Source organism: Zingiber officinale, chromosome 9B (genome assembly GCF_018446385.1).
Source record: "Zingiber officinale cultivar Zhangliang chromosome 9B, Zo_v1.1, whole genome shotgun sequence".
Lineage (NCBI taxonomy): Eukaryota > Viridiplantae > Streptophyta > Magnoliopsida > Zingiberales > Zingiberaceae > Zingiber > Zingiber officinale.
In genome coordinates, this window is record NC_056003.1 from 112,010,907 (window position 1) to 112,029,555 (window position 18,649).

At 36.2% G+C, this 18,649-nt stretch overlaps 2 protein-coding genes across 2 annotated transcripts; one reads left to right on the forward strand and one right to left on the reverse strand.

Moving 5' to 3' along the window:
- Window positions 1-8,664: 8,664 nt before the first annotated feature.
- Window positions 8,665-11,158, forward strand: LOC122024472 (probable serine/threonine-protein kinase PBL3). Its single transcript, XM_042583108.1, has 6 exons — window positions 8,665-8,986; window positions 9,377-9,747; window positions 9,826-9,961; window positions 10,109-10,245; window positions 10,329-10,452; window positions 10,529-11,158. Exons 2-6 carry the CDS (start codon window positions 9,493-9,495, stop codon window positions 10,981-10,983), a joined length of 1,107 nt encoding a protein of 368 aa, XP_042439042.1. The 5' UTR covers window positions 8,665-8,986; window positions 9,377-9,492; the 3' UTR covers window positions 10,984-11,158.
- Window positions 11,159-12,690: 1,532 nt separating this feature from the next.
- On the reverse strand, window positions 12,691-18,425 carry LOC122024470. The gene is made up of 2 exons (XM_042583107.1): window positions 18,091-18,425; window positions 12,691-15,348 (listed from the first exon to the last, which is right to left on the reverse strand). The coding sequence occupies exon 2, from the start codon at window positions 14,966-14,968 to the stop codon at window positions 13,043-13,045; it is 1,926 nt and encodes a 641-aa protein (XP_042439041.1). The 5' UTR covers window positions 14,969-15,348; window positions 18,091-18,425; the 3' UTR covers window positions 12,691-13,042.
- Window positions 18,426-18,649: the final 224 nt, after the last annotated feature.

Here is an 18,649-nt window from a genome sequence, read left to right on the forward strand (position 1 = left end):
TTACCTCCTCCGTATTGGTTCTGGGATGGATTGATGGGGACGCTAGGAGTATTCATCTTTTGTCACAATTGATAGGGACAAAAATGATATCACAGCTTAATTATATCCCTAGAGATCCAACTTACAGAAATGAGAGGTAATTGTCTCCGCAGGCATGAGAATTTTTGACTTAAATGAGCTCGGAATCATGTTTGTTCACAAGAATAGTAAGTTTGTTAGCAACCAATAAACTTATGGTGCAATTAGTTCAAAAGAATAGTTATTTTGTTCACAATATATATATTTCAACGAAACAAATAATTTTTTAGTTAAAAAAATAATTTAAAATTTAAATTTTTATACAATTATTCTTTCACCCACTTTGATGTAGAAATATTAGCCATTTCTCATTTATTCTGTTTTATTTAACCCTCTAAATCCTACGCACACTGTAACAACCATTTTAGGGATAAAATATCTGACAGGGCATTTTTTTTTTTTTGGACAATTTATATAATTTAAGGCGTTTGGACTGGACTTAAAATATTAATAATGGTGGTTACCTGGAGCTGTCGAAGTCACCATCTTCTGGGCTACCCCCATTGCCCTTATAAAGAGGATGCTGTCCTAATCATCAAAGAAGACGAGCCATGATAATTTTTCTTCCATTGCAGATGTGCAGCACAGTCATGGAAATTGACAGTCTTTTGTTTGCTTCCTAGTCACAGACACAACCGACAAAGACTTTGAACCTCTCTTTTTCCAAAATTAAAAAAGAAAAAAAAGAAAAAAAATTGTCTTCAAAAATCATTTTCTAACTGATGTTGTGATAAGGAGGGGTCATACTCCACATAGAATAATTGTCACGATAGAGATCAAAATTAAGACGGTCAATGTTATATTACTATCGGCCGGCCGAATGGAGATGCCCCGATCGAGAGGAAAGGATGCTCGATCCAACCCCGCCTCTGACTCGGGCATATGTCGAATAGCTGATGCTCAATAGAGTAAGAGACATCAGACGCAGAAGAAAACGATGTGCAGAAGCTGGTCCGAGCATAGCAGGACTTGGCATTGGCAGAACAGAACTTCGACCGAGCGGCTATCTCGCTGGCCAGGCACCAAGATTCCGCAGCGGTTATCCCGTTCGGCCAGACAGCAGAACTCAACATTGGCACATTGGATCTCCAACCGAGCAGACGTGACGCAACCACAGTGGAACTCCGGCCAAGCGGATGAGACACAAGGAACAACGAGGTGATCGACCGAGCGGTCAACCCGCTCGACCTACCAGCATACTCTCTCTCTCTGATATCCAGCTACATCGTTTTGAGAGTTAGTGTCGCCGACACCGGGCATTGATAGCCAGAAGATCATACAGCGAAAGCTTCTACTGTCACTTCAAAGATATGCTCGGCTTGTTAAGGTACTGTGTAAGAGATATTTTACTGACAAATCTTTTTAGTAAAAACTTGGGGAAGCGTGTCCGCCTTGAGAAGCATGCACACACGCTACAGGAGCTCTATACAAAGGGGAATCCAAACATTGGCGAAGGTATGCAATACATGTGATATTCACTGTTTGCGCTATGGTTTTCTTGTTGCTCCGCCTTATACTTTATCGTTAGCGACTGACTTGAGCGTCTGAGGATCAACGCCGGGGACCCCTTCCCTAACTCGACACTGACATCATCTATATTACAGGTCAAAATGGAGTTTACAAACGATCAATAAGAATGTCACATCTCCAACTTATCACCTATTTTCGAACACGTTCAATCACCTTTAGTAATAATTTTTTGGCAGCATCACTGTTCCATCAAGAGTGGAGTAATGAAATGGCAAGAGTTTAAAGATTCTGGAGAATATTGATAAATGTTTCAATAACATCATTAATGTTGGCCATATGTTTCCTAAGTTGACAAACTGCAATTTAGTAGTTCGATCAGTGTGAAATTATATTGTCTTAGAATCGAATTCTAGGTGCGTGAGCAATGGCGGAGCCAGCCAGGATCAATTACCTTGGCTGATCTCAAGATGTGGGTCACAAACGTTGACACCGAGATCACCAACGTCGTCATTCTAAGCTAGCCGCTGACGGCGACGTCGCCGCCCCGGGCTAGCCGCCGACGTCGACATCGCCACCCCAGGCTAATCCCTAAATTTTCTCATTTTTTCCCTTTCTTCCCTTGTAATTTTTGATCTCACCGTCGTTGGCTACCCGGGCTGTAGCCCAGGTAGCCATGAACTTGGCTCCGCCCTTGTGCGTGAGCATACTGTTCTGGTCTCCAGCACATGAGATGTTATCATAATGAAGTTTGGGATTTGAATCTCGGTAAAGCCGAAGTAAATGTCTCCCTTATGTGTAAGTCACTATTCCAAAAGTTAATAGTCACCTGTGATTTACCTCCTTCATGTTGGTCCTGAGACGGATTGACGGAGACGCTGAGAGCGAGCATATTCGCCTTTTACCACAGTAAGCATACTATCTTGCCTTTTACCATTGTGATGTGCCAGGGGAGGGGGGATAATTGTAATTTATTTCCATGATGTATAGAATCTTAGTCAAGTTGAGGTTCCTTCGTGTTAACTAAGATGAATTGATGGAGACGCTAAAAACGAACGTAGTTATTTTTTGTCAACTTGGTCCAAATTGAGGAATTGAGATTACTAGTAGTGACGTTTGACATAATGTTTGTAAAAAGCATGTGGACAATGTTGGAATTCTAGAACACATTTGCCAAATTAAAGCCGAGATGAAAGCAAAATAAATACCATTAGATTAGAAATATCCCACTAAATGAGGTGGGCCATTACAATACGTTAAAAGGAAAGGAGATGGGTATATCTTATCCCCGTCCTTGTCTGACTCTCCGACTCACATAGCATAGCCTTGGCGTGCATTATTTAGGTAGAAGTTTCTTTGTGGATGGATGTCTAGATTTGATGCTCGTATTGCTTCTAAGTAACTTCCTCCATATATCCTTTGATTTTGAAAGGTCAATAATCATCCTCCCTTTTTTCCTTTCTTTCCTTCTTCTCAGTGCTTTCAGAATCCGAGAATCAAACACTAGTCTTTTTGTCAATTTCCTGTTTTATTAAATGTTTCTTTAATCTTCACTTTTAGCATTTTAAAGTTTTGTTTTAAAATTTAAAAAAAAACTGCAGGGAAGAAATTCCAGGACAAATAGTTGGAACTAGAATTAATCGTATAAACAGCAACTTGTTAGTCGATACATGATACTTCCCTTCCCTTGGTGCATCTCTTTGAGCATCGATGTGACCAATTTAATTTCATCGATCGTTCATTAAATTTATTTATTCAACCATTTTGAATGGAAGAGTTTAAAGTCTAGATGAGAGTGAAAGCTCTTCAAAATTGTATTCGAAGTTGAAAACTAGAAAAAAGTTAAGTTACCCTTTGCGCTCAGTACAAAGAACTTTTGGTTAGATCACATTAATACGATTTGGTTATTTTGCTCATTAGTGAAATTGTATGATAGTACTAGATGGATTTGTAGGATCGAATTCGTCGTTAGGGGGGGATAGTATTAAGAATTAAAAAAAAGAGCAAATAGTAATTAAAATAGTTGAATCAATTAAAATAAGCACAACAAAAATAAATTAAACTTAAACTGATTCAATCAAGTAAGACAAAGATAATAAAACATGCAATAGATTTAGCTACCAGTCTAAATGCAAGTTGATCAATTAAATCAAAAGTATAAACATGCAACAGTTATAAAATCTGATTCTTACTTCTAATTTCTCTTAGGTGAAGAAACCTTACAAAAAAAAATCTAAAAAATTTAGGTGCAATAAAACAAATAAAACAACACTAAAATAAAAAAAATAATACTCTAGGTGTTGCCGATTAGAAATGAAGTATGTGTCACAACGTGTCCTAGCACAAAAGGTGAAGAAGCACTAGAACAAGAATGAATTTTGTGTGAATAAATGATTTCCAAGCTCTACCTCAAAAGTCTTTATATAGGACTCCTCCGATCGCATGGAGTCCTCTTGGTCGCTTATATCAGTGTTGACATAGCTAGAAATTCTATTCGTAAGATAACATTAATGAAGCTCTCCGGTCACTCGTATAGCTTATGGTCGCCTGGGCAGGGGTCCAACTTCATCTTGATCGTCTTTCTCTGATGGCTGATAATGTCATCTCCCGGTCACCTAGAAGCTGCTTCAGTCATCTATATTCCCTGGTTGCCTGGACCATATACGGTTGCCTGGACCCTCTGAAATTCTTTCGTCTAGAATTATCATCAGCCAATTGCCCCCGAACTCCATCCGGCTAGAACCGTCGAACATGCTTCCATACAGTTGTTACACATAATAAGTATGATATAAAATGTAAAGCTACTTGCACTTATGTTTGGTCTAGATGTTCAACCTCCAGCTGACTTATCTAGATTGAGTTGCTAAGTCACAGCACTCAGCTGCTTCCACTTGGACTTGTTTGTCAAGCCTTTAGCTCCGAGCTTACTCCACTTGAATTTGATTCACCTAGTCTCCAGCTAGGAATTTGTCTGTCAAAAACTCATCACTTAGACTTAGTCATCTAACCTCCAGCTAGGAATTTGTCTACTTGGTCTCAACTAAGACTTAGCTCATGTCTGACTCCCAATCAGAACTTTTGATGCCTAGATTCACCAGGACTTAGTCATTGTCTGGTTCACAACCAGAACTTTAATACTTGTCAAGTATCCTACATATGCAAACTTGGCACAACTAATCTAACTTTAACTTTAGTCATATATCAAAACTCTAGGTTAAATGTTATGCACCCAGAACCATTAATCTTCCCCTTTTGATAATATGAAAATTAAGTTAAAGTTTATAAATAATAATTAAAACGTATATTGGAATTTAAATTTATATTGAATGTATGGAATAAACAAACTAGGATTAGTGCAGTCGTACATGAATATAATGAATAAAATATAACTCCCCTTAATTATTGCTCCTCCTAATCATATAAGGAATGAATTTGGGAAGTTAATATTTTTAATCAAATTTTAGCCCTTACTTTTCTCCTCCTTTTTCATATATCAAAATGTGGTGAGTTAGAAATATAGAGTAAATAAAGGAATGAAAGTTTATATATTAAAAAATAAATCAAGCAGATAAATTGATAATTTATTTATAATTATAAACAAAGTTTAGATCAACCCATAAAAGATAAAAGGTAAATTGTAATATAAAGCAAAACGTCAACAACAAGCATAATAGAACAAATAAGTCAAGATCCAAAATACTACAGAAGTAGCAGAAGTCAAATACTACATATCTAAACTAAGTCAACATGAATTAAGTTAGAGGCAAGATAAGTCCACCAAGCAGATAAGCTAAGATAAGTCTTTGAAAAGAGATCCATCCTACAACCAATCTAAGTATCTTTTCGAGTGTTTCAAGCATGCTCATCCCAGCCACTAGCCGTCTTCGAAGAGAGCACGCATCAGCAAGTTTGTTGGCTAGTAGCTTAACTATCCATAATATTTTTGCCAAAACAACCAACCACAACAACAACAACAACAACAAGAGGAGTAAGTTATTCTTTTTTTATTTCATGTTTCATTAATTAAATAAGAATTGTAAATATAAACTTTATTTTATTAGATAGATAATTAGGACGGTTATTTAAATGGGAATGAAAGTCCCATATGTAGGAATACTAAATATTATGATAAAATGAGATCATAAATGATTCTTCCACTTTGAGTCATAGATAAGTTTTAAGGATCAAGATCATTATTTCAATTAGAACTAATGGTTAAAGTTGAAAATTTTGAATTAAAATATATGTTCAACCTTTTAAATTTAAAATTTAGATTTTTAAATTATGAAAATCGACTTACACTAATGTTTGGAATTTTAAAAAATATCATCTTATATTTTTAAGTTTTTATAGTTAGATAATTTAATTTTATGTTGTATTAAGTTTTTAAATTTATTAAATTCACACCCCAATTAAAAATCCTTACTACGCCATTTTCTGGGATCAACTATACAGAGAGAGAGGGAAAAAAAAAGGAAAAAAAAAAAAAAAAAAAAAAGCAGGTAGACAATGTTAGAATTTCTAGATGAAGTGGATCATCTAGATGAAGTGGATCATTGCAAAGCGATTAAAAGGAATGGAGACAGGTATCTTATCCCTGTCTTTGTCTCGACTCTCCGACTCACATATTGCTTCTAAGAAACTTCCTCCATCCTTTGATTCTGAAAGTCAATAATCCTCCTCCTCTGTTTTTTTCTTTCATCCTCTCTTTCTTTCCTCCCAGTGCTTTCAGAATCCGAGAATCAAACTAGTCTTTTTGTCAATTTCTTGTTTTCTTAAATGTTTCTTTAATCTTCACTTTTAGCATTTTTTTGTTCTGTTTTAATTCTTTTTTTAAAAAAAATCTGCAGGGAAGAAATTCCTGGACAAATAGTTGGAACTAGAATCAATCTGCAACTTGCGAGTCGATACATGATGCATCCCATCATGTGGTGTATCTGATTATTCATAAAAAAAAAAAAAAAAAAAAAAAATATAATGATAATCTCAATTAATCTTCTTGATTATCTCTGAAGGATATCTGGTTAGCATCAAGTCCCATGAGGTGCTAAGTTGATTAAAAGTTAGTAGATTTATTATGATGAAGAAATGATCAATTTTTGACGAATGCATATCTTTTGAAAAAAAAATTTCTCATCTTTTAATCACTTAGTTATAAGTTGATTTCATAATTTATCTTCGTCTGAAAAATATATAGAGGAAGCATAATTGATTTTTTTTTTTAAAAAAAATAAAAATCGTTACAATCTCTTTGAGCATAGATGTGCCCAAATTTAATTTTATCGATTGTTCATTAAATTATTTATTCAACCATTTCGAATAGAAGAATTTAAATTCAAGATGAGAGAGTGAAAGCTCTTCAAAATTGTATTTCTACATAGTTGAATTAGTATGAGCGCATTAATTTTTCTAGATCACGCACATGTTTGAATCGAAATAATATATTAAGGAATTAATCATTTCCAAATTCAGCCTGACATCATTCTGACCTCAGCACATGAAATGCTTATGGAAGCTTCCATGGATTGGATACAGTGGAGACAAGAGTATTAGAATTTATTTATTTTTTAAAATAAATATTTTGAAAGTATATATAAGTTGTATTTTGGATTTATTCACCAGTCGAATTAAAAAAAAAAATCATATATCTTAAGAGATTCAATTCGGAGATAGATGGAATCAGATTCAGGTCAAGTTGAATTGTTTTTTAAACTCAATCTGAATTCGTCCTGAATTTAAATTTAATATAAAATATTTTAATTTAAATCTGAATTCGATCAATCTAACCAATCCAAATTCAATCTGGATAATCTAAAAATATGATTCAAAATAATTTTTTAAACTATTTTTTCTATAATTTTTTACTTTTACCTCACTCTATTATTATCATACTAATATTGATATTAATATATATAAAAATATCTTAATTTTTTAAATAAAATTTAATTTAACTAAAAAAATCACTAAATCTTATATTTAGATCAATCCGGATCAACCGGAACCTAATTCGATCTAATTCGAAAATTTTGTATCCGAAAATACTCCAATCCGACCCGACTTAAATCCAAAAATATCCAATTCAAACCTAATATTTTTTAGATCAAACTTAGATTGAGTCATCAAATCGAATTCATTTTTAACACCCCTAATATATCTCTAAAATTAATCAGACGAAACTCCAATACTTAAACTATGAAAAATATAAGGTCATGGAAATCAAAATTATTTAATGCACGAGATGATCTCTAAATCATAGACTAAAATACAATTTAGATCCCTCATGAAAAAAAATTTAAATTTCAAAAAAAGAATATTGTACTTTAGAATGAAAATTGAATTTTCAAATTTGTTGGATAAACTATAATAATTAAAATTAAAATAATAGGAGAATATGAAACTAATAAATAAATTTATAAAAAACTGAAATACTAAGGAGTCTAATATCAAAAGGGTAAAAATTAAAAAGACCTTTTTTGTTATTTTCATTAAAGTATAATTATTATTTTAGTTAAATGAATTTTATTTTTATTTTAAAAAAACCTTATTCTAAAAATATTTTTACTCTAGTTATATTATATCATAATTGTTGAAACGTGTTAAAAATAAATTAACTTTTAAAAATTTAATTTAATTAATAATACTATAGAATAATACTTTTTTATATAATTTTTTTTATCAAAAATTACTTAAAATTATCTTAACAGATATTAAATAATTATTACATCGTGCTACACTTTGGTAGCGATTGTTAAAAAACTTTTACAATAATTGGAAATGATTTTTAACCATCTTTAATTGATTTAACCATCGTACTATTTTTATCAACTTAAATTCATTTATTTTAATATGTATCGGCTATTGCATAGGTAAGCCAACTATATAAGAATAGAGATATTATATAAATGATATGTATAAGAAAAAAAAATTCAATAAAAATCTCAACACATAAAATATGATGGTGCTATATATATATATATATATATATATATATATATATATATATATGATATAGTGGTATTTTAATTATTAACTTTTAAATTTTCACTCATATTAAAAAGATTCCATGTCGCTTTCAAAATGGTTAAATCACCTTTATATAACGGGGATGGCGTATCGGCCTCCGTAACGCTGCCACCAAACCCGTATTCTTCTTCTTCTTCGTCTTCTTCTTCTTCCTGAGCTTCGCCTCCTCGTTCCACTCCGATCGCTATAGAAACGCCATCCGCCCGCACTCGCTCCTCCGCTTCCGCTTCCGCTTCCGCTTCCGATTCACTGCGGAGAAGCGGGTTGGGAGGAAAAGGCCGACCTCTGGGTTCCCTATTCCGTGCTTTTTCTTGCTGAATCTGGAGGTTTTGTGGATGCGTGCGGAAGGAGGAGATGGGAAACTGCCTGAACCCTTCGCCGCGGATCGAGAGCGCCCACTCCCCGCGAGACGCCTCGTGTGAGTTTTTTTATTTTTCGGTGGATGTAGTTTTGCTTGATTTTGCAGGGTTTTTTTTTTGTTGTTGTTGTTTAAATTAGCGGCGATGACCTTGGTTTTTCCCTCCTCCTTTGGATTTCTTCCTTAGTTGTTGCTTCTTTTTCTTAGAGGATTTGTATTCGATTTCTGATTTTGATTCGAGGAAGGGATCCTTTATGGAGTGAAAAGCTGTTCGATCAGGTTTCTGATATACGAAGCAAAATTTGATGTTCCCCATCTGCTTTCCATCTTCAAAGGATTCTATGATTTGGCAGTTATTTCTATGATGTTCATAATTATTTTCTGCATTTTGTGCTAGCTGTAACAAAAGAGGATTTCCTACTCATTTTCCCCATCTTTCACGATGAACAGAGTCTTCAAAAGCCGCCAGCAGTAAGAGAAGTTTGTTCTCAGTCTCCTCGAGTCGGACATCATACTCAATCTCCTCGACTCATTCTGGACAATCCTTCACTGACAAACCGAGCAGCATGACTCTTCCTACGCCAAGATCTGAAGGTGAAATATTATCATCCTCGCAGTTGAAGAACTTCACATTCAACGAATTGAGGAATGCCACCAGGAACTTTCGACACGACAATCTACTTGGAGAAGGAGGATTCGGTTATGTTTACAAAGGTTGGATCGATGAGCAAACGTTCTCTGCTTCAAAACCAGGCTGTGGAATGGTTGTTGCTGTCAAGAAGCTCAAACCTCAAAGCTTCCAAGGACACAAGGAATGGCTGGTTCGTCTCCTCCTCCTACTTTGCCTTCTTCCCTATGCTTAAAATCTTTGCTTAGGCTTCTGTGTCAAATGGTTGCAGACAGAGGTTGATTACCTAGGCCAGCTTCACCACCCCAATTTGGTTAAGCTCGTCGGTTATTGTTCAGAGGGGGACAACAAACTTCTCGTCTATGAGTTCATGTCTAAAGGCAGCTTGGAAAATCACCTGTTTAGAAGTAAGCAAGCAGTCCACTATGTATATGTGTCATGATACTTCCATATCGATCTTGTTTTAGATTAACCATAATACCTATCTAGAGATCTACCTAGCATGAAACTGATAACCCATTTATACTGTTTTGAATCATGGATGCTTCTTCCAGGAGGCGCTCGGCCGCTACCTTGGGCGACTAGGATCAAGGTTGCAATTGGAGCTGCTAGAGGACTCACTTTTTTGCATGATGCTGAATCTCAAATTATATATCGAGATTTTAAGGCATCAAATATTCTCCTTGACTCGGTACGTCGTCGCGAATTGTTTATTAGGTTTGGGGCATAAAATAAGGGGTAGATTGAAGTTTTTTTTCGTTACTTATCGTGCAGGAGTTTAACGCGAAGCTATCAGATTTTGGCTTGGCAAAAGCTGGACCAACCGGCGATAAAACACACGTATCGACTCAAGTCATAGGTACTCATGGTTATGCAGCTCCTGAATATATTGCTACAGGTTGGTTGGCTATTTGATTAAAATGTCTTATTTACTCAGATTTCTTCACTTGTTCAATCACGAGTTACAATTGCAGGTAGACTCTCGGTGAAAGCAGATGTCTATAGCTTTGGAGTCGTATTGTTGGAGCTGTTGTCTGGATGCCGCGCCATTAACGAATCAAAGATGGGCATCGAGCAGAACCTCGTCGAATGGGCAAAGCCTTGTTTGGGGGACAAGCGGAAACTATACCGGATCATGGACACAAGGCTGGAAGGCCAGTACCTGAAGCAAGGAGCCCATGCAGTTTCGATGCTTGCTTTGCAATGCATCTCACAGGATGCCAAACTCCGTCCTCGGATGTCTGATGTGTTGGCCTTGCTGGAACAACTGCAAGATCCGAAGTCTGCAGTCTTTCCCCTGCCAGAAGATCGGTATAAGACCGCCAATGTCATCGCCAAATCACCGATGAATTGTAACCTTCTGTCGTTGCACGCAGCAGCAGTTGGATCCCCGTTGCCATCGCATCCGCAGACACCTCTAGTACACTAAGGGAACCAACTAGTTCATTTCAACTAGTAATTTTAAGTGTGTTTGATGGGGCTGTGATGGAGGATTCGAATTAGATGATAAATGCTAATGCGAGTAATGTGATTATTATGATACATTAAAAGAGGTGTTACTGATTTGATTTTCTATCAATTTTTCCAGGTTTTTCTTAGTCTTACATCAAGCATTTGATCATGAAATGGTATTTGATCAACATAATATGAATATAATTACTTGAAACAAAATGCACAATAATAATATAAGAATATTGGTGAAATAATTACCAGATTCTATATCTTGCTCAACTCTCTTGTTCTATCTTTCTACCTCATTTGTCACTTCACTTAGGTTGTCTGTCCCTCACGAGCTTGACCTAGCCAATCTGATTTGCTCATATCACCAACCTCAATGGATTGGATTAACAAGGATAAATCCGCAAATTCATAAATCGCCTAGCTTAACAATTAAGTCTTATTTCATGAGATGAGGTTGACTATATGGATCCTTCTATAGTTTAGACTCCCTTATTATATCATCATTTATATTTAAATGAATTTTATTTTATTATTGTTAAGTAAGTCCTTAGTCTTTCTCTTCCTTATTTAATTTATATATTTATTATAATTTCACATCGCCTAACTGAAATATTTATTGGTCGTCTATATCATATCAAACATGTCTCTCGGAATTTTCCCTCAATAGGTACAATCTCAACTTTCTCTCTAATATTTTTATTTCTTATCATGTTCATATTTGTATGTCTACCCTCAACCTTTCCATCCTCATCTCTACAACTCTCTTCTTCTGTTTAAGGATGGTTCGGTATAAAAAAATTCAGTATAAAAAAATTCATACCGATACCGTACCAGAATTTCAATATACCAAATTTTTAGTATACCGAATTTTCAGTATGGTATTGATTTCATATCGTTTATAGTAAAATTTTGATATCAGTACAGTATACTAAAAATTTTGATATAAATCTTATACCAATACAATAAATTCGGTATGGTATAATACCGTACCGAAATTTTCAGTATACCGTAAAATCGATATATTTCGGCATGATAAATACTATATACCAAATTTTCAATATTTTTCCCCCACACCTAATTCTCATCTTCATAAAAATGCGATCTTAAAAATCATAATGGAAAATTAGCAAATATCATTAGCACACAATCCAGTGGCAAATTTGGTCCTATGGAATGGTAATTTCCAAGTGTGAGATATACAGAGGAACCTTAGTCACCATTCAATTGTTCTATAGATTGTCAGTTGCCATCAGATTCATTCTAAGTGAGCTTACTTTTGAGATGTGCAATCCATTAGAATCAAATTTGTATACCTACTTATCAGTAAAATTTGTAATATCCAATTTTTTTTTAAAAAAAAAATCTACAAAAACTTGCAATTTCCAACTAAAACTAAGAGGTTAATCCCAGTAGTAAAGAAAAGAAAGAACAGGGCAAACAGACAAATTGCTAAAGAAGGATTCATATGAATATCAAAACCCTAAACATGGATGTTGATTCAGTTTAGTAGCTTAATTCTTAGAATATTGATGATATTAGTTAGATGAGTACTGGGCTTCATAAACCTATCATCAATTGCATTATATCATGAATTTATCCCTTAAAATCAACATGAACAGACAATTTATCAAATATGTGAAGTCAGAAAAGTAAATCTGTCACAAAATCCACATGCTTGAAAGAAAAACCGGTCATGTAGATTCCCAAGTCCAAACATTACACATGAAATGAGGAATTTTCAGTCTCAATTCTACAGAAAAATATATTGAGCATATAATTGCTAACTCACAACTGAAAAGAAAAAAACAAATGTACATGGACTGAATAACCAAACAAAATGTTGAAGACTTACCAACCTCTTTGCATTGAGGCACGGGATGCAAAATTATTGTCTTGCCAGGAACAATTAGACTCAAATGCAAAAGCATACATAGCTAAACACTGTAGCATTTTGTCCAGTACAATCCTTTATTAAGCCTACTTGGCAGGTATACTGAGGGCTACTTGACTTCCCATCAGCAAGGATATCAATCCAACTTAGCATCAACAGCATTCTTGAAGCTGCCTCCAAGTAGAGATAACAAATTCCCTCCATGAACCCTTCCATCAGGAATGATGAATTCAAAACCCTTCTCTTGGCTCTCCCCAACACCTCCACCAAAACCAAATGACACCGACAAAGGGGATTTCATAGACACGGGAACAAGAACCTGGGGCGGAATATTAACATGCTTCAGCCTACCATTTGATTGTGACTCGACACAGTCAGAAACAGAACTACGGCCAGCAGATGGATAATCGTTGTCGATGCTGCTTCCAGATGTGATAGATGCCGACACAATACCCTCAAAGAGGTGTGGACCAATCATTCTGCCAGTATTTCCAGCTTCGCTCTCCTGCTGAGCAGCCATAATGGTACTGTGAGCTGCACATAGTCCATTTTTTCCCCTTGCAAACTTGTCACAGCCCAAAGCCCATGTGCACCGCTTTCCTCCTCCATGAGCTTTGCAGAAGTCTGTCCTCCCCTGTGCACTCTTATCACATCCCTCAAAGTGGCATCTTTTTCCCCCACCATGGCGCACACAACAATCAGTGCGGCCACGAGCACTCTTTGTGCAACCAGGAACAACACACCTTTTACCCCCTCCGTGAGCTACACAAAATTGGGTCCCACCATGAACACTTTTTGGGCAAACCCCACCTCCTTCAAAAAGGCATCGCTTGCCACCACCATGCCCCTTACAGAGAGGGGTGCTTCCCTCAGCACCTTTACTGCAACCCTGAAATATGCATCGTCGTCCACCACCATGAGCTTTGCAGTACGTGGTACTCCCCTGTGCACCTTTGTTACAATCAGGATATTGACACCTACGCCCTCCACCATGGGAGATGCACAATCCTGGTTGGCCTTCAGCACTTTTGGTACACCCCTGAGCTGTGCATCTCTTTCCCCCTCCATGCTTGATGCACAAACCTGACTTACCTCGTGCTGCTTTAGAACATCCCGGATCAGTGCAACGGTGCCCACCTCCATGAGCAATGCAGAGATCAGTCTTACCCTCAGCACTCTTGGTGCATCCAAGGGTCTGGCATCTCCTGCCTCCTCCATGAGCTTTGCAGAAAACCGTCTTACTCTCAGCACCCTTGTTGCACCCAGATCTTTGGCACCTCTGCCCACCTCCATGGCCAATGCAGAAGCCTGATGCTCCCCTTGCACCTTTAAAACAACCCTTGAACATGCATTTCTTAGGATGATTAGTTCTCTGAGCAACAGTGGGAGAGGGTGAAATAGTACCAACAGATGAGTCAGGAGCAGAAAAATGCTCAATTGTCTGGTGATTAGTAGCCACTGAAACAGCTTCGAAGTTCAATGCATCATTGAACAATGAAGCATCTCCAGTACAATTAGAATTCATCAACCTTGGGGCAAACAGGAGGGCTGGCATATAGCCACCTGGGTTTCTCTTAGCTGACGTTGAGCTCTCATCAACAATTGGAATTATGTTATGTTTTTCAGTGTGTACTTGCCTGGGTTTAGAAGAAAGATTACTGTTACTCACCGTGCCTACTAATCCATCAACATTTCTTCTTGAAAGCCCAAGTTCTAACATGTCACTTTCAGTTTGCAAGCCTGGGCATTGGCTAAAAGTGGCAAGTTCGTGTGTTATATTTACTCCACCTACAATGTCAAACCTTGAATTATAAGAAGCTGGAGTTGGACCAAGTCCAAGAACCAAACCACAACCATCATCTGGAGTAAAAAGATTGTTATTACTCAGACAATTTTTTGATGCAACAGTTTTGCTGATTTCATAGCTTGAGTTCAAGCGCAATGTAGTATCACCCAAGCAAACACTTGTGTCAGTTCTCACAGAATTTCCTGCTTCACTCAGTAAGAGACTCATGAAAGGTTGTTTTCTATTCGATAGATCTGTCAGGTCGAGATCCACCATATCCAGAAACAGAGAAGTTGCAAACTGAGGCTTGCTAGAATGACAATAAGCTGTAGAAGGAAGCCCCAGAGGCAGAGGACACCAAACTATCTATCCTTTTAGTTCATCGTTGAAGCTTTCACTATAAGAGCAATAGAGTAAGTGAAATGAAAATAATCATGGAATGTCAACTTGCAACTGCCACCACTGACAAAGCCTGATGTGTCTGCTCTGTCCATAACTTATCAGTTAATACAACTGAAGCTCTATAAGCAAAGGGGAACTAGGGTACAGAGCATGTGCCAATAGAAAGCGTTGGCATTGTCAAAGAAGTTGCCAAAACCTATTAGCTTCTCTTACTGAATTGATTATTCGACAAGAGTGATGGATAACAATTCGAGCTGCAGTAGTAAAAGATAGAGATTCAAAAACCAAAAAAGGAAAATAATATTTATAGACATTGCAAGTAAAGAATTGAATTGCAAAGTTGGAAAATGTTTGAGAATTTATCAATCGGAGCTCCAAGTAGTTGTCAAACAGTACTCTCACAAATGTTTGAAGACTACCAAGCATTAGCAAGCCCAAAATACTGAGAGAATCTCTTAAAAGGATCATGCCAAGTAGTTAAAATACATGGATACAAATGTTTGAGATGTCTAGAACTATTAAGGATTTATAGAAATTGCAATGACCTATCAAAACAGATATTAAATTACAATTATACTTCTTTGCACAAAACTTAATGAAGCTTTGATGAACATGACCTTTTGTACTTCCTTCTATTTCTTATGTCTTGTAGGTTAAAAGGAACAAAATCACAGAAGATTTCCAAAGTAAGCAATTGGGTGCACAATGAAAACAATTTGCATTTACCCTCCAACGGAGGAAAAGAAAAATGGTATCTACTTTTACTCATGGGTTATTAAATCTTATGTCAGCCGAAAAGTGATAATAGATGACTGGTTACAACATGGATAGACCTGCAACAGATATTAGGCAAACATAACGGTGGGCATTATGTAAAATTAGGAGTGTCAAAAATAAACCCGACCTGAAAAAAAAATCAGGTTCAGGTTGGGAATTTTCATGTTCGGGTTGGAGGGAATTTGGGTTGAAAATTTTTGAGTCAGGTTGGGTCGGGTTCGGGTGACCCGAATTTAGGGTTTACTTAGTGGGTGTTTTATTGGGTTAAATCAAATTTTATTTTAAAAATTAAAATGATTTTATGTATAGTAATATCAATGTTAATATGATAATGATAAAATATTGAGATAAATGTGAAGATTTATTGGGAAAATAACCACAAAAAAAAGTCATTTTGAATCAAGTTTCAGGTTATTTGGGTCAGGTTCGGGTTGGTCGGGTTCATGTTTAAGGGTTTCGAGTTGAATTCGGATTCGGGTCGGGTTCGGATTGAGACTTAAAAATAAAATTCCCAAACCGACCCGAACCCGACCTACCCGAATTGACACCCCTATGTAAAGTATCATGAAACAACTGTGAAAAAAAAATCACTCAATGCATCAAATTATGAGAAAAAACAAAAGAAGAAATGCAAGTATCATGAAAATGTTGAAAGTTGAAACATTGAAAAATAGTTGGGTATTTAGCTTCTCAATGATATTGCTTAAACAACCAATTGATTTTTTTTTTTTGCGGTGAATAAATATAAACTCATCACCTTAGGATACAGTAACACCCAGATATTCAGATAATATGAAATTGGAAATTTAGAATCGAGTTTAGGTGCATATTGCATCCACCAGGATTGGCACAGTTGATTTGGCTACCCATTTTTCAGGTTGATACCTATTTGAAAGGTGTCTTCCTATGCAAGTAGTACCAATAATAAGAGAGAGCATAAGTCAATGTTAAAAAGTAGAACGGGGAGAATAAGATACAAGGTAACAATATAGTTATCTTAGAGATGAGGAAGGTGAATATTAAATAACTAAGGCAAACGATGAAACAAGGAGCTTCAAAGTTAGAAAGAAATATCAGAAGTGTGATGGCAAGAGTACAAAAGAAGAACCAGAATGCTTACAATTTTTTTTTTTTTAAAAAAATAGATGTTGAGATTGATATCAAGAATATACACTAAAGATACATGGATACATGAGTGACGCTGACTGAAATTGATGTTGCGTGACTGAAATTTAAGATTGATATCAAAAACATACATTTAGAGATACAGTTTCATAACCCTGAATCATCAGTACATATCTTATGTTTGGCTATAAGTAACAAAAAGATGTTGAGATTGAAGCCTATTCTTTGAGCATACAAAGAACTGTGGCCATAATAAAAGAAAACAAAAGAAGTTAACAATCAAATTACAAGGAAAATTTGTCAACTCCATCAGTGACACTAATGCTAAAAGGAAAGATAAAGCCCCTCCAACATTATCATATAGGGGTTCACTATTCTATCATATATGAATATGCCAAATAAGAGTAACTTTACATCTCACAGCTCTAGCAAGCTATAATAACCAAGATAAAGGATATGGCAAGTTGGCATGGTCTCATTTCAAGTGACAGCATGTTGGTGTTCAAAACGATTCTACAGCTAAATATTTGATAACGAGTGAAAAAAATGCAATTGCTGCTGTAGAGAATATAAATTTCAAAATTTTGTTCTTGACTTACTAAAGACAGTATTCATTCCTTAATGGTTTACAATACTAGAAAATAATTTAAACATCATAATTCCCCAGCTGCATGACAATTAATCAAACAGTAAAACCACTTCCGACTACATAATTGCCTTTTATGGCCTTTTATGGCCTTAGAAAAGGAGATCATCCAAAAATCCCCTTTTATGGCCTTAGAAAAGGAGCAAAAAATTGCCTCCGACCAATATACAAAGGTATTCTTATCTGAATCCCCATCAATTTCCTCCATCAGGAACTACCAAAAACATAATAAGTAAAACTACCGCCCCAACCGTCCCCCGATCCATATAAAAACCCCTTTTGAGACTAAAATCAGTTATTAACTAAGAGATCACCGTAAGCAAAAGAGAATCAAAACGATCACTTGAGAAAAACTGAACCGCCTAAGCAGATCCCTTTCTAAACTAATCAGACAACAGCTTGAGTTAAGGGGGGGAAAAAAGACACCAGAAAACAAGAAGCTCAGTACCTGGCCATCAGAAGAAGGTACTCCACGAAACCACAAAGTGACAAATAGATCAAGAGGAGAACAAAGAGGCTTCATGCCCCCGTGCGCGCGTGGGAGAGAGAGAGAGAGAGAGGAGCTTGTGGCGACCCGGAAGAGGAAACCCCGAAAGATCTCAACTTTTTCCCCCTTTTTCCTCGCGAGGAGAGATCGCAACCGAGGCAGGGGAGGAATTAAAGGAGGCGAGCGTGTACAAATGGTCCCTCCATCAATTCACATCGTTCGGCCGTCGGGAATGACGTCATCAACTGAGAGATCCCGAGTCGCATCGGCTTACGACGCGATGCGCCGTGGGTGCCAACCGACAAGCACGCGGCCCTTGGCGCCGTCGCATCTACCCGCCAAAAATAACTAAATAAGATGCCTAGTTAAAGTAAAGTAATAATTTAATTCAATTAGTTTTTTTGTTCTGATTGAGCTCTAATTTTAAAAATAGCAAAAAAAATATTGTATAATTTTTTAAAGATAAAAGTTTGCGATGAGAAAATTGTGAATTTATTTTGGTGGGGCTCACAACGGTAGG

Bases quoted from the DNA above. Each gene is read 5' to 3' on its own strand.
- LOC122024472 (XM_042583108.1), top strand. From the start codon at position 9,493: ATGACTCTTCCTACGCCAAGATCTGAAGGTGAAATATTATCATCCTCG. The intron at 9,748-9,825 runs GTTCGTCTCCTC...AAATGGTTGCAG, and splicing joins AAGGACACAAGGAATGGCTG to ACAGAGGTTGATTACCTAGG. The intron at 9,962-10,108 runs GTAAGCAAGCAG...TGCTTCTTCCAG, and splicing joins GGAAAATCACCTGTTTAGAA to GAGGCGCTCGGCCGCTACCT.
- LOC122024470 (XM_042583107.1), bottom strand. From the start codon at position 14,968: ATGGTGGATCTCGACCTGACAGATCTATCGAATAGAAAACAACCTTTC.